Here is a 15,407-nt window from a genome sequence, read left to right as displayed (position 1 = left end):
ACCTTGTTTATATTGATTGGAAGAGCCTCAAAAAGAGGACGAGGAACCATGACCCCTTGCGCCTCGAAAAGTTTGCCTTTTAAATTGGAGAGTCCAAAGAGCACGGGCTGTGCCGGTGTCTTTCTTTATTGTTTGGAGGGCATTATCCATATGTTGGCCAAACAAAGTTTCCCTGTCATAAGGCATATCTAATATTTTTGTTTGAACCTCCTGACGGAAAGACGAGCCATCCCTGCCTTCTGAGAACCGCAGCACCAGCCAAAAGGCGGAAACCAGTGGAAGATATATTGATGCAACAGTCAATCATCTCAGAAGAAATCTTTTCTCCCTAATGCAGAATCTTTAATGCTTCTGCTTTTGAAGACTCGGGTATTAATTGCACTAGAGCAGAAATGTACCTGGCAAGCATGGCCATTGAGTTGGCTGCACAAACTGTTGTTGCTGTCGTTGTTGAGAATTTCTTGCCGATGGCATCGAGACGCCTACCTTCACGGTCAGGTGGTGAGGATATTGTAGACGAAGGATTTCTTGATCGTCGTTGTGCTGCCTGAGTAATTATGGAATCAGGTTTAGACTGAGAAATCAAACATGCAGGTGTATTCTCAGGTGCCTTATACTTCTTGTCCAGTCTCGGTAGGACGGGTGGAATAGAATTAGGATTTTGCATAATTTTTCATCCTTCTTGCCAAATAAAATCAATGATGGGAATAGAGCGGACTTGTTTTTGGGGCGGCTCTTTAAAATCATATAAGAAGCACTCTTCTTCGGTTACTGTCATGGGAAGAGTCTTTTAGCTGCTTTTTCCATGAGCGCATGAAAACTGCCTATGTCAACTGGCAGGGAATCTACAGGAGCTGGAATAGGGGATGGCGTTTGAATTTGATAGTTGTACCATTTGAAAGTATGGATCTATCATCCAGCTCACCCTCCTCTCTCTCACCATCATCATTATGATCATGGTCTTCAATTAAAACTTGAGGTGTCTGTTGAGACCTCGTTGCAGAATCGGAAGGTGCCACCAATGACTAGGTGGTTGAGGTGCTGGAGAGGCCTGTCCTGATCTCGGAAAACGGCGATTATAATCATCCAGCATATACTGTAGATAAGAGTCAGGGGAATCTGTGTCATTAGCGGTTCAGGCTCAAGGTGTGTCCCACAAGTAGAGTAATCTTCATCCTCTTCTTCTTCCTGTAGGTCTTTATCTGAGTCCTGACATTTTATCAGTAATTCCGAAGGACTTCGAGCCGCCCTGAATCGACCGTCATCATCAGAATCTTCATCATCTGAAGAAAATACTGCTGGATGCTGAGAAGGTGTTTGAATCGGTATTAAATCTTCTAAAGACGAATGGCGCCATTGAAGAGAACTTGATTATTTCAGGGGAACTAAAGCCAACGTTGACGCAGCCACCGCCGACGCAGCCACCGCCGACAAAGCCACCGCCGACAAAGCCACCACCGTCGCGGCCGCCTTCAACGCAAGGTACGCGTCGACGGAGCCTTTTTCTTCTTCTGCTTGGATGGTATCGTCTACGATGTCAAAGGTATAGTCGATAAGATAAGCCTCACCTTCACTTATACCACAGTCGACGGCGAAGATGCCGACAACAGGATCATGTCAGTCCTCATAGATGATGATATCGACGTAATCGACTCGACGACGGCAGCTCGTCGACTGGGGAAGCAATGATGGAGTCGTCGACGAGGATAGCAGTTTCTGAGGTAAAAACTGCATAGATGGAGTTTTAGACGCCTGAGAGTCAGATCTCGAGAGCATAACAGGAGTAGGAAGACTGAGGGGGAGAACACACCCCTCTTGAAGTGGAAGGCTGTTCCAGGTGATGTTTCTTCACCACTTTAGGTTTAGGAGAGGTCTTCTGATGTTCACTGGTTCTCTTCAAAGATGAAGAAGTTTTGATGGAAGACACACTTTCCGCATCAGAGACAGGGTTTTTCTGATGTCTTCAACGTCTGTAGCCACAGAAGGGGACGGCCTTCTCTATCTTTCAAGGTCTTCTGTGAGAAGGTTCTACACATCTTGCAATCATTAACTTGATGTTCAGGATACAGACAATAAACACATTTTTTATGAGGGTCTTCAGAATGAAGTCTCTGCTTTCCACAGGTACCACAAGGCCTGAAGAGGGACTTCTTGGTGGTAGACATTCCAAAAAACTAAGTTCGAGAGATTTGAGAAGAAAAACTGAGCAGAGCTCAGGGAGACTTCCTTCACACGACATGCGGTAGAAAATCTGAGGGCCTGAGCCTCTGAGGAGAACATTCTAAGAGGGTGCTGATGCCTGATTGTCTGGAATTTGGACCAAAACATAATCACTAAGACATATCATAGAAGTGATATGTTGTCTATCTAGGAAAACTCCATGTTTTTTTGCTTTCTCTATGTATATATGCTTGTGCTATGGCTACATTGCTAAGTTATTTACCGTGGAACTCCCACTTCGACGACGTGGAATATTGAAGCATGTGAATCTATTGAAGACACCCCAATACTGGAGAACTCACTATACCCAACGGTAGCAGAACTTCTAGAGTCAGGTCAATGGGAACTAACTTGAGGATCCCCGACATAATGAACTTTGGCAAACCAGAAAGTAATCATGTCTAGAGATCCCTGTCCATTTGGATTCTAGCACCACAAAGCCACCAGAGTGGGAACATTAGTATTACAAAAGCACTAGAACTGAACATGAGTATTAAATGCACATATTATTTCTCAACTGAGAGAGGCCATATTTCAATTAATAAAAGTATGAAGCTGCAAGAAGCCATGATTTACAATCACGGAGGTAAAAATACTTCAAACCTCCAATGAAAAACATCCTGCTGAAAATAAATTATTAGATGAGCAACAATCTGTATGGAGATACAAATTAGAACACAAAAACAATGCTATTACGACAATGGAAAAAAACTGAATATTCCAAAGGAATTGTGTTAACAGTCCATTTTTTTTTACGGTGAACTGCGTTTCTAAAGAAGGTGTTATCCACATCAGATACTGAATGATCAAATGAGACAAATTGTTTTAAAATGTTTAATAACTTAGTTTTAGAAAACACAGGCTCGTAAATCAGGACATACATTTTGCATAATCTAACAAGGAGAGGGGAAAACAGATTCCAAAGTAATGCTGGTGCTTCATCGTGCATCAAAAACGACCACTGGTACAAGATGAGTTAAGGAACAAATACTTCCAATTAAAAATATATTTAACATTACAAATGTAGGACTACTCAACCTGGCCATTTAATTTTGTTTAGTGAAACCATGCTAGTGACTACAGACAAATAGTGAAATGCATTGCACATAGAGAATCTAGAATTTAATAGCAAATTTGGATGCCCTTATATACCAGACCTGTTTGATGAAACTGGTTACTAGTGACATCAGATGTTTCATTTACTAAGGCACCTATTCTTAGGAATATAAATGCATACAATATAGAAAACCCCAACAACTTTGACCATACAGGGTCTCCTCAAACTCAAAATGAGTATGTTGGCAGAACTGAAAACATTATAAAGCACCTCATCTTTTGCATGCATATTTGGTGTGGCCAAATAAAGTCACCTCTGCCCTGGGTTTCCTATGAGAACTATATGAGAGTGAAGCTTTTGAAAAGAAAAACGCTCCAAAGTAATGATAAACCGAGAACTGAAGAAGCTAAAGCACTTCACTCAGAAGAAAGAGATAAATAACTAATATTGCCATCAGGAGGCCCTGATAACATTTATAAACCAGGAGGTTGAATGCAGAGTGGTTTATAAATGTTACCAGAATCCCGAAGTCACAATTTCGGACTATATTACACATTAGTCATTATATAGTCTTTATATTGCAAGTTATTGATTTTAGTACTCTTTAGAAAGATTCATATAATTTTGTTGTTGCTTGACACTGCAAATAGTCTGTTAACCCCTTCGATGCTGGTGACGGAACCATTCCGTCATCAGTCACGGTTGAGCTGTGCTGATGACGGAATGGTTCCGTCACGACCACACCCATTATCATTGGGGCCCAGCACAGGAGGAAAATATCATCCGCAGCGATGAGGTTAATGTTTTAAGAAAATTAGTTTTGTTGGGGATAATATTCTTATATTTAAAAAGGGATTCTTGCAACAATGTGTATTGTTACAAGTTACATTTTAACTGCAATGTTCATTGTAAGGTAAATAAAAACATTTTAAATTGTGGTTTCATTTTGGTGGTACATTGCCACTATAGAGAATGGTTGGCCTGCAAAGTTGAGATTGTCAGTTGCACCGATTTATGCTGTGAGAGTAGCACGGTCATTGTGAAAGCATTTTTCTTCGTTACCAGCACAGAAAGACAAAATCCTCTGTTAACAATCCATTTAACTTTATTATTATTTTTTTTAGGAAAAGCAAATTCAGCAATGAATTATGAGAAATATTTCAGTTAAGATCTCTTTTCTATGAAATATGAGTTTTGAAGCCACTGGCAAACATTCAAGAAGAAGGTTTACCCATGGTATTATATATGTAGGAAGAGCAGCTTTTTCTACCTGGTACTCCAGTTTTTTTGCTTAACCCATTTTTTTTTTGCCCGCTTCAGAACTCTATACATTTTACTCCTGCTAACCAGTAGTAAAGTGCTTGTGCTCCCAGTTTACAACAAGATTGAATTAGCATATTCCTATTAGGCATACTTTCCTTGCCTATTATTCCGCACTATATGGTACAAAGTGTACCCACGGCTTGGAAGTGAACTGCCACTAGTGGACTGCAGCACCTATTATGCCATCTACTACAATGGCAGTGCAAACATGGATTGAGACCTACCATAAGAGCCGGACTATAGTAGTGTAAAACATTTTTTTTGCAATTCTATTAAATCTAATAAATCCTTTTTGACAGATAAAAAGTTCCTCCTAAATTTTAACAAGTCACCCATATGTAGTAGACCTTGTAGCCAGAAGGGAAGGTGCGTGGTATTTAAAAAGTAGGACATGGTACCACTAGACTTCTACATGTCGTTAATGTGACCAGCACCCAAAAGCTATTTTCACAGTGGCAGTCGTAGTGGTACTGTGTAGGAAACCAGAACACAGTTTAAATACGGATACTGTATCTCTGGAAAAGGGCCTGCTAGAAAAAGAATTTTAAAACTATTTTTTATAAGTTAATAAAAATCCAAGTCAATTGTGAAGCTGCATTTTGATAAATATTTAGGAAAAGAAACTCCAAGACAGTTACCTTTTCCCTTCCTAAAGTTCCAGGAGGCTAAATTTACATTAAATCTCAAGCTTTTCTCAGGCCGTACTAAGGTGTGAATGAGGTGTGAAATTCTTCTCAGGACTTACACAATAGGTCACTGATTGACCGGGCAATCTGAATGGGCAGTGATAATTCCTTTGAGCCCAGTCGAAGGGTAAGAGCTATGCCCATCCAGTTGTCAACATAGAACCCCTGGGGCACACTTGAAAAGAAAGAGAACAGGAAACAAAGACAATGCCTGTAGAGCCACAGTGTGGTTGCTGCAGGACTGGTTTTGTTCTAAGAGAACTCAGTCTCTGGGTTTATTATGGGTAGAGTGGCGGCATCAAATAGGATTTTAGTGCTGGGTGTGGCAGTACACGAGGATTACCATAGTACACACCCAGCATTATAGCCAAAGCTTAGTGTGACGGAAGACTTTGGTCACCTTGAAAATGTCCAAAGTGGGTATGGTTAGACCCCAGAACTTTTATCCCATTGGTTTGGGCATGCCCTCGAGGAATTGGTTTGGGCATGCCCTCGAGGAATTCCCAACCACTTACTGGTGTCAGGCATAAATGTGGCACCTCTAAGCACCAATTTCAAAATATTTTCAGGACCTGAGGAAGAACAGGACTGAACCTGTTGTGGAGACAAAAGAGGAGAACTGAAGGAATGGACCTGCTTCCTCCAGTATGCAGGACAAAGTGGACTCCAATGGTCATAAGGCTGAGCTCCTGTTCAAGCTACAAGGATACAAAAAGCTACAAGAGGCCTTTTGCTGGAAGTACCCAGCTGGACCAGTGGCAAGTGTACTTGAGCATGCTGCTGGCCTCTGCATTTACCACGTGAGTCTCTAAGTTTATTTATTTTATTTATTTATTTATTTATTTAAGTGCTTCCACTAATGTCCTGGGGAGTTTTAGAAGCGTACTACTGTGGTGGACTGGGACTTAAAAAACAAAGGGCCTGATTTATATATTGGCAGAGAGGGTACTCCATCACAACGGTGACGGAGTTCCCTCCCTGACAATATAGGGCCCAGTCCATCAAATTTTATTGTAGGTGGAACTTTAGTGTGGCTACGGCAGAGACTAATTTCTCCAATGACCCTGGGGAATAAGGGCCAGAGAAATGTCTACATGTCCTCCCACCTAATTTAGACTGGCGAGATGTAGTCACATTTTACTGTCTCTTACCACCAGGTTTTGAAAAATAAAAAATATTAGAATGCTCTCCCCGCTATGGGAGAAGACCCCTTAGAGAGGGGAGCATTTTTAAAAAAAAAAGAAAAGTGAAAAGAAGAAGAAAATCCTGTTTTGGTTTTTTCTTTTTGAAAAGAATAAAAAAAATACTGTTTGCTACAGAGCTGCATCCTTCCGATGCAGAACTGTAGCCAACAGTAAAATGCATGGATAGGAACCGCCATGACAGGTCCTGGCCTTTATAAATTACCGCCTGCTCAGTTGTCATTTACAATTAAGGTGGGCAGCCTCCCCATGGCAGACCCACAGGCCGCCAGCCCCAATGTAAATCAGGCCCTATACCGGAAGGTAAAATCTTTGACCAAGATGACCCAGGTTGGTGTATCCAACCTGCGCTGCATTGCGGTCAGCCTCAAATTGCATCTAGGTCCCTATCTACCACGAGCATTAACTATCATTGGTGCTCTGTGCTTTTGCGAGCTATTTTTATTTAAAGCTTTAAAGAATCATAGCTCTGGTTCACCTCAGTGGATTTCTGTTATTTTGTTTATTACATTTTTATTCTATCGTTTCAATTTGGTTTGGGATTTTTATTGCTTTGTATTTTGAGTTTATAATTGTTTTAGTACTTCATAAATACCTTACTCATTGCCCTAAGCCAAGCTGGTCTGTCTGCACCATTGCTATCAGGGGGTTGAGCTTGGGTTAATTTAATGACTTTGAGGGTTCTCCCTGATAAGGGTTGTGATTATTCATTGAGGTAGGTAGTCACCCACCCCAATCAAATTATTAAATATGTACTATACATACACACTTTACACTGAGAAAAACCCTTTGCAGTTATAGTTTAGTGAACTAATTATAACCTGTGCTGCGTCATTTACTGCTTCTGATTCACATATTACATCACTGATGACACATTAATTTACCTCACTGACGACATTATGCAGTGAGGACCTAGGCACCGACCTCTCCCAGGAGGTCAGGATGTACTGTTGCAAGCAAACCACAGGTCTGTCCCCTAACTACCGCCGGTGTTTCATACATTTTAAATACCTGCACAGACTGCATCTCTCCCCTGCCCAGCTGCATAAAATGGGCGTCACCCCCAGTGATAGATGCCTCCGATGCTCTAACCCGCTGCAGACTTCTCCCATCTCGCCTGGCTGTACCCGAAAGTCTCTGCATATTGGCGCGAAGTGTGCACCGCCATAACTAAGATCGCCTTCTCCCCTATCCTGCCAGACCCATTGATTTGCCTCTTAGGGTTTGTGAAACATTGTCCAGACGTCTCCCGCCAGCTAACTGCTATGCTGCTAGTTCATGCACGGCATAGGGTCGCCATGCATTGGGGCAGAAGCCCATGGTAGGCGCTTGGCTTGAAGAAGCCAAGCGCTGTCAGGCGCTTCTTTCCAAATTTTGGGATCTGATGCCAGTAACTGGCCGCCCGATTGACATTTGGTGCTCCCTCGTTTCCTACCTTCAGTGCCAGAGCGCTTTGCCACCCGCTGCCTCTCCCCCGCTCCCCGCCGGCTCCTTGCCCGCAGCGGCTGGCAGTATTGGCTTGTAGTGTGCAGTTCCCATATTCATGCTACCTGCCAGTTTCCTGGCTGTCTCGCTCACCTGTACCTGGCCTCCCGTCCTCCCCTGGGCGCTTCTCTACATTCCTCTTGCTCCAGCTCCTGTCGCTCCCATTTAAGCTCTGTTATGGGCTGCTTAGTACAATTGCTCCTATGATGCATGTAGCAGATGTGGTTTTTCCCCCTTTGCGCAGACTTTCCACCTTTATATATTGTAACTTGATGTGCAAGCTTCTCAATAAAGGTTTAAGAAAAAAAAACGATCACCAATCAAGTGATAATGGAGACAACCTTTGACCACATGCTGGATACAAAGCCTCTTTTGATTCACCAATATATGGTGAAGTTACCTTCTTTTTACTGATTATCACCCACCTCCAAAGACTTTTAAAACCTCGAACACCTTTCAAAAAGAACTTGTACTCAATTCACCATAATGGGGTCACAATCTTAAAGACTTCACACAAACACATTTTAAGCCAAGAGATTAACAGGTACGCAATTGCCACTAACAACTCTTCTGCCAGGCTTTATGGAAAACCCTCTGTAGTTTGATAAACCACAATACACTAGTGGATAATCTATGGTAAACAAAAACTCTGCCTTTTCTCACATTTTATTTGTAACAGGCTTGGTCTTTAAGCCACAACCTACTTTAAAACATGCCTCTACAAACCACATCCGGTTCCCTCAAGCCCTTTAGCTTAACACAGAGTACTTCTTGCACCCCAAACTTTTGTAAATGGTGCAGCATATAAAAACTTTCAATATGCACATTACTATTTCTATTCACTGCAACCACATTTGTAGACGCAGTAACTATGCTGTATATGGCATTAGGCACTTCACTAAAAGTAATTTTTTTAAATAATGCTATGGAATAACGTGAATAGTAGTATCATGGATTATGGCATTGTAAACACCAACAGTGATGCTATGTGATGTAATATTTGAGGTCATAAGCAGAGTATTACAATAGAGAAAGTTATAGTTAGGTCACTACATTTTAACTAGGAAAGTAAAAAAAAAAAAAGAATTCTGACCAGACCCTTTTCTTGCGCTTCTGGGAGATCTGCCTCACCCTCCAAAATAGTTGGGGAGGGGTGTTCATGTTTGCCACTATGCCCCTTTCTTTGGCCATTGATAGGTGCCCACGTCTTAACTCACTGTGTCCAACATGCTCAAAATATACATTTTGCAAAGGTTCAGAAACAAAAACAGTTGTCAGGAGAAAAACATAGCTGATGCATGCACAGCTAACCATTACTTCCGAATTTCAGCGACTGTGCACGTTCAGAACCATTACCAGAGCCACTGGAATTGTACGATTTTTCTGGCAGTGGCATTTTCCTCAATTTGTCACTTTTGCCACATTTACCCTTCGCTTATTGGTCTATAAGGGTGTCAAACTGGTCTTAACCCCTTTAGCACAGCACTGAATTCTCGCGCTGTGCTGAAGGTTCTATTGAGCCAACGGACTCATGACGGAACCGTTTGGTCATGAGCACCGAAGGGGTTAATGAAGTGAAACCTTTGCAAAGATAGTGCTCACATGTGTGAAAACCATCGACATAGCCAGTAGGCATGGCCTATGTGGCAGCATGTATAAAAGATGGAGATTTTTTTTTTTTTACAAAAAATTACAAAAAAACTCGCTTCAAAGGGACAGGAAGTTAAAAAAAAGCTATATTGCTGCCAGTGCTGGCCGAGCCATAACGCTTATTTTCCTTACGGCGGGTGAGGGGCAACACAGACAGCAGAATAATGGGAGGGAAGAAGCAACAAGCACAGTGGGAGGGAAGAAGCAACAGGATAGTGGGAAGGTGGGAGGGAAGAAGCAACAGGGATAGTGGGAGGGTGGGACGGAAGAAGTAACCGAGTTAATGGGAGGGTGGGACGGAAGAAGTAACCGGGTTAATGGGAGGGTGGGACAGATGAAGCAACAGGGATAATAAAAGGGTGGGTCAGTAGAAGCAACAGGGACACTGGAAGGGTGGGACAGATAAACCAAGAGGGATAATGGAAGGGAAGGAGCAACACCGATAAATGCGAGGGCGGGAGCATCACAGATCAATAAGAGGGCAGGAGGGCAAAGGGGGGTGGGTAGGAAGAGGCAACAACGAAGGCATGGAAAGATAGTTAAACAAAACGGTGTCCTCATCAAAGTACCAAAAACAAAAGGAAGAACTGATGGACGGAATGCTGAACAATGCAAACATTCACCCCAAGTCACAAACATCTGGGTATAATCCATTGTTTTGCTCACCACGCCACCCCAGTTTGGACCACGCCATATGCAAATCAGCCTGGACCCGGTTTCTCATGGGAACAGCCCGAACTGCCCAGCCAGGTCCTCCCTCGACCAGAAACAAGCATCCAGGGACCGGTTTTGGGACATCGCCCCTCATCAGCCAGGCTGGCTTGAATCTAGTGAAGTTTCAAGTGTCTCAGAGCTTAACCCACTACTCAGGGTTTAATTAGCAGTCTATTTGTGGAAGAAAAGGAAACTATGCATATTGTTGAGTCTGTGTATTTGCGAAAAATTACCATTCTAATTGCAACCTGGGCCCACTGTTAACTCAGATTTGCTGGCATAAGCTTCAACGATCAAAGCCACAGAATTATTAAGCCACTGGACCTCACTACTGGCTATTATTTTATCAACAGTGTATTTCATAAAAGGGAAGCAAAGCCTACATATTCAAATTCAAATCAGTGCCTATGGTTAGCCGCACTTTGATGAAACGTTCTTTTTTAAGCCAACCACCCTTAAATAACAATCTAACATAAAAATACATCAAGGGTAACATTTGTAATTAGAGTCGATAGCATATTATTTGGCCTCATTATGTTCACTGGCATGGCACACATCGGCTAGTATTACTAACACCCTGATGCATGTGATGTAATAAGCAGACTGTAGTAGCAGAGTATTTTCAATCATATGCAGTCTAAATACACGACAGTCATTCCTCAACTTAATTTTTTCTTAATGAAATACGGATATTGTGGTGTTTTCGGTCAAATCATCTTTATAGTGAAAAAACTGTTGCCTCCTGTAATCATATTTTCTTGAGAAGATATTTTATTTTTGAGACATTTCAAATAAGTTTGATGATCACACATGTTCTAGTGTTTATTGTCAAAGAGACCTAGAGATAAGGAATACAAATGTGTTCGTGTAATCAACAAACAGTTAAAACCAAGTATAGAAGGACTATGTTGAAGCCCACGCACAATTTTTGAAAAAGGATACATCTCTTTGTTCGTTTCTTGTACATTATTCTGTAACCACATTCTCTGCATCGTATGGGGTCTCTGGCTTTAATTTCATTTTCGGTGTGACACTCTGTAAAAAAAAAAAACAGAAGAAATATTGTAAATCTAGTACCAACTTAAATATATGCTTTAGCCAATTTGCTAAATCGAGAATGTGTTCAATGGTGTGCCAGATAGTTCTGTAGTGTATCCAGTCCATCATTCTGATTGCCAGAGGACTCAAGGTGAAGCAGAGACCAGACAAAATCCCTGGTTAATGGTACTCAGGAGCGCCATCCTTAAGGGTGGCTATTCTACACCAGAGTAAATGTTTGGAGCAAATCAATACATTCTTTATAAAAGGTCTTGGCTCCATGGTACAATTTGAGAGGCAGGTTAGATGAAGGATACCTGCTAAACATTTGCTTTTGGTAAATTAGCATTATCATTGCAATGGAGTAACTTGAAATTTCTATTTAAGTGAACTAGAGGATTTTTTTATTTCTGCATTTTCAAATACATACAACCCCCCTCCACCATTTGACAACAAAAAAAATCAATGATCTTACAATATAGCATCATACAACAAGAATTATTGCACTGATCCAGAGCATTTCATATTACATCAAAGAGCTGTTACTGTGTACAACTGTCATCAGCAGCATCTAGAGTTAGATATGCAGTCAGTGGGGACCATACATCTTTAGGGCGAGAGGGAGCAGACAGTTCCTCAGCATAACAAGCTAATTGTTCTCTGCAAAATGTCAAGTCACGTAGCCAGTCTCTGAAATTAGGTGCTTTTTTTTCTGTCCCATGTTTGTGCTACCTTCCTCTTGGCCATTAAAGGTGCTATCAAGACCAGTCGCCTTTTCTTTGGTTGAAAACGCTTCACCAGACTCAACGAGCAGAGCACTCCACTACTTCCATTATCATGTCAGTTAATGCCTGTGTGACAAGGACCCAGACGCATGGGTGACTTTTGCACCCTTGTTGGTGACTGTCTGCACCTTGATCCATGGGCGACTTTTGCACCCTGATCTAGGAACTTTGACCTCCTGTTGATAAAAAGGACCCAGAATTCCCAAATACCGGAGCAGTCCCATGCGAGATGAGGAAATCCAGACTTGTGTCCCGTACCGTTTACATCTAGCTGTGTCACGCAGACTATACCTCTGTAACTGAAGGGGTGTAGAATACATCTGTTGTAAATTCTTAAAATGGATTATGTGCAGGTAGCAATTAGCGGTTAGCCGTTTTTGCATTAAGTAGCAAAATTCCCGATTCTCGTCAGTGAACGCACTGCTGAGAGCCTATTCCCAACGCACCCGGTCCTGGCTGAGTGCAGGTGCGGTGTCAGATTGCATGCTTTGATAGTCGGGTGACCAGCCTACCCTGCGAGGGACCTGCCAATAGTCTGCAAGGAACGCAAGGTGTCTGGTGAAGCATGATGATCGATGTTAAAAGCCTTGAGAGCCTCCTGCAACCTATATATAGTATGTGAAGACTGACATTACCGCTCCCTGATGCCCATCGCTAATCTGTGCCAGTGTAATGAAGAAGCCCTCCGGGTATATATCATCCATCATAATGATATCCATGTCTGCCAGAATCCCCAGCGCCCGTTTGTCCTGAGTCACCGAAAGTTTAGGATGATGTGCTATTGGGAGAGCCGGTGCATAGACCAGCTGCCTACCCGCACATTTTGCCATGGCGCGCCATGCTTGTGTGCCTGCGAAGCTGCAATGGGCAAGCCTGACAAATCTCAAGCAAAGACCAATTTCGAGCAGCGAAAAACCAGGCACTGAGAAGACGCAGCGGAATCCGTGATGTCTGAGCCGGATAACCCTACGGAGGATCCTATTGGCGACATTAAACAGATTATAGCCTTCTTGCCGCACGGTCGGACGGCTATAGATGCCAAAATCGACACTTTGGCCAACAGAATGTTGGAAACGGTCGACAGACATTCAGAGCGCCTGGATATGGCGTAGCGTTGCATTGCGGTAACAGAGGAGGCCCAGTCTGACTCAAACAATGCCCAGAAGCGAGTGGAGAGGACCCTGGTTTCCCTGCACGACAGAGCTGAAGACTTGGAAGCAAGGTCACGGACCGGTAACCTCCGCATTATGGGCCTACCTGAATCTACAATGACAGGCAATATGGAGACTATGCTGCTGGGTGCGGATACCTTCTCACCTAGGTTTGTGGTCGAGAGAGCGCACCGCTCTTTAGGCCCTAGACCCCAGCCTGGCACTCCTCTACGGCCCATCATTGCTAAAATGCTCAATTACCGTGACAGAGACGCTGCACTACGGAAAGATAGCGAACTCAGCACCTTACAAGATGAAGGATCTTCTCTTTCCTTATTCCCTGACTTCACCCTTAACATCCAGGAAGCCAGGAGGCAATTCGCTCCTCAGAAGCGTAAGCTACGTGATCAGAAAATGTAATATGCTATGCTGTACCCTGCACGACTCAGGGTACTGTTTGATGGGAAGCCCCAGATATTCTTGGATCTGCAGTCCCTTCAGAGAGCTCTCAAAGACTGGCATAAGGTTGTCAAACGGCTCAAGGAGGATACACACTACTCAGCAGTTCACGCCACATGGGCTCGACTTGACTACGTATTTATGTCCACGGGGATGGCGCACTGGCTTACACAGGCGATCCACCTACCCCGTACCTTTTACGACCATTCCCCAGTACTGATAGAATTACAGATTCCATTGGATTGTTCCCCATATCTAGGCTGGCGCCTCAACCCCTCCCACTTAGCTGATACGGCTTTCAAGGCTGAACTAGAGCAGGACATCCAGGATTTTTTTTACCATAACCTGACATCAGTAGCCAGTATCACAACAGTGTGGGAGGCTTTTAAAGTCACGAAGCGTGGGTGCTGCATAGCCAAGGGCGAAGGAATACTTAAGTCCCTAAGGGCGGACCTTCGCAAGTTGGAAACCGAACTGCAGACATTAGAGCGCATGCTAAGTCAGGGTGCAGATAATGCAGAGACCATGGCCCATATACGTGATAAACTCACTGAATACGAAATCCGCTGTTCCAACCCGGACACCCTGAACAAACTATGCTGGAATGAAATTAAGCACCAAATGAACCTAGAAACACCGAGCTCATGGGGAAGCTTTTTGAGAACAGCTTTGACCGAGCTGGAACTACAAACAGCGTGGGAAAATGGGGAAGATAGAGTAAGCTTCGGCAAAGCCGTAAACGCCGCAGCTAAAAAGAAATCCGTGCTGGCTGACAAAAAAGCAATCACCAAGCGCCGGCAGGGGTGGACAGTTATCAACTCATATAGAACCCTAAGGCCCCAAAATTATCTATCCGCTCACTTCAGCTTGCAATTAAAAAAGAGTTTTACAAACTTCCGCATGGGCTTGCATGACTCAAAAGACCTGCATCCAACTTGGAAAAAGCCTTATCAATCGGCAAACTGTCGACTATGTGGTTTTAAATCAGAATCTGTAACCCACTTATTATGTGCTTGTCCAGCAGTCCTGGAACTGAGGAGACAGTATTTAAAATTCATCTTCAATGATTTGAACATTTGTTCATGCAGATAAGCAGTGATAAGCTGGCTGGAAGGCGCTTCCATTATCTTGGTCTGCAGGGGCGTCAAATTTATGACAATGGTCAGAAACCTCTTACGGCAAGCTGACTGAGAGTAAACAAAATAGGCAGGATCAATGTCACCTTTCAACAGCCGACCAATAACATTAATGAACGGACAGCATGCTCACCAGCGTCTAGCAGCAGGTCGCAAATAGTGGTGCATGAATATCAAAATTTGGAACACTGGGGCTTATACAATACAATCATCTTTTCCAAAAGGTCCCCAAATTTATTTATTTATTTATTTATTTGCCACTCCAAGTTTCAAATTGTAGCCCCTTACAAGTTTTTAATGAAAAGTAACAATATCCTTTTATATAATTATGGAACCATGTTAAAATTAGGTGTATTTTTAAATGTAATGATATTTTTACTACGTTTTTATGGACATTGGTGGGGTTTGTAATGATTTTAATTAATCAAACAATAAACTTACTACTACTATGACTTTCTTGCTTCTTGCACAGCAGACAGGGAATGTAAATTTCGCGCTAAC

At 42.8% G+C, this 15,407-nt stretch overlaps 1 protein-coding gene across 1 annotated transcript in view; it reads right to left on the bottom strand.

Annotated features, from left to right (window-relative positions):
- Positions 1-3,040: 3,040 nt before the first annotated feature.
- Positions 3,041-15,407, bottom strand: part of POLR2K (RNA polymerase II, I and III subunit K) — a 30,454-nt gene continuing 18,087 nt past the window's right edge. The window contains exons 3-4 of the mRNA XM_086967028.1: positions 11,280-11,372; positions 3,041-3,181 (exon numbers count right to left, since the gene is read on the bottom strand). Coding sequence (XP_086823154.1) covers positions 3,159-3,181; positions 11,280-11,372 — 116 coding nt within the window. The 3' untranslated portion in view covers positions 3,041-3,158. The remainder of the gene's footprint in view (positions 3,182-11,279; positions 11,373-15,407) is intronic.

Source organism: Lissotriton vulgaris, chromosome 4_1 (assembly GCF_964263255.1).
Source record: "Lissotriton vulgaris chromosome 4_1, aLisVul1.2, whole genome shotgun sequence".
Classification (NCBI taxonomy): Eukaryota; Metazoa; Chordata; class Amphibia; order Caudata; family Salamandridae; genus Lissotriton; species Lissotriton vulgaris.
The sequence above is the reverse complement of the archived record's forward strand: the minus strand, read 5'-3'. Positions and strand labels throughout refer to the sequence as shown.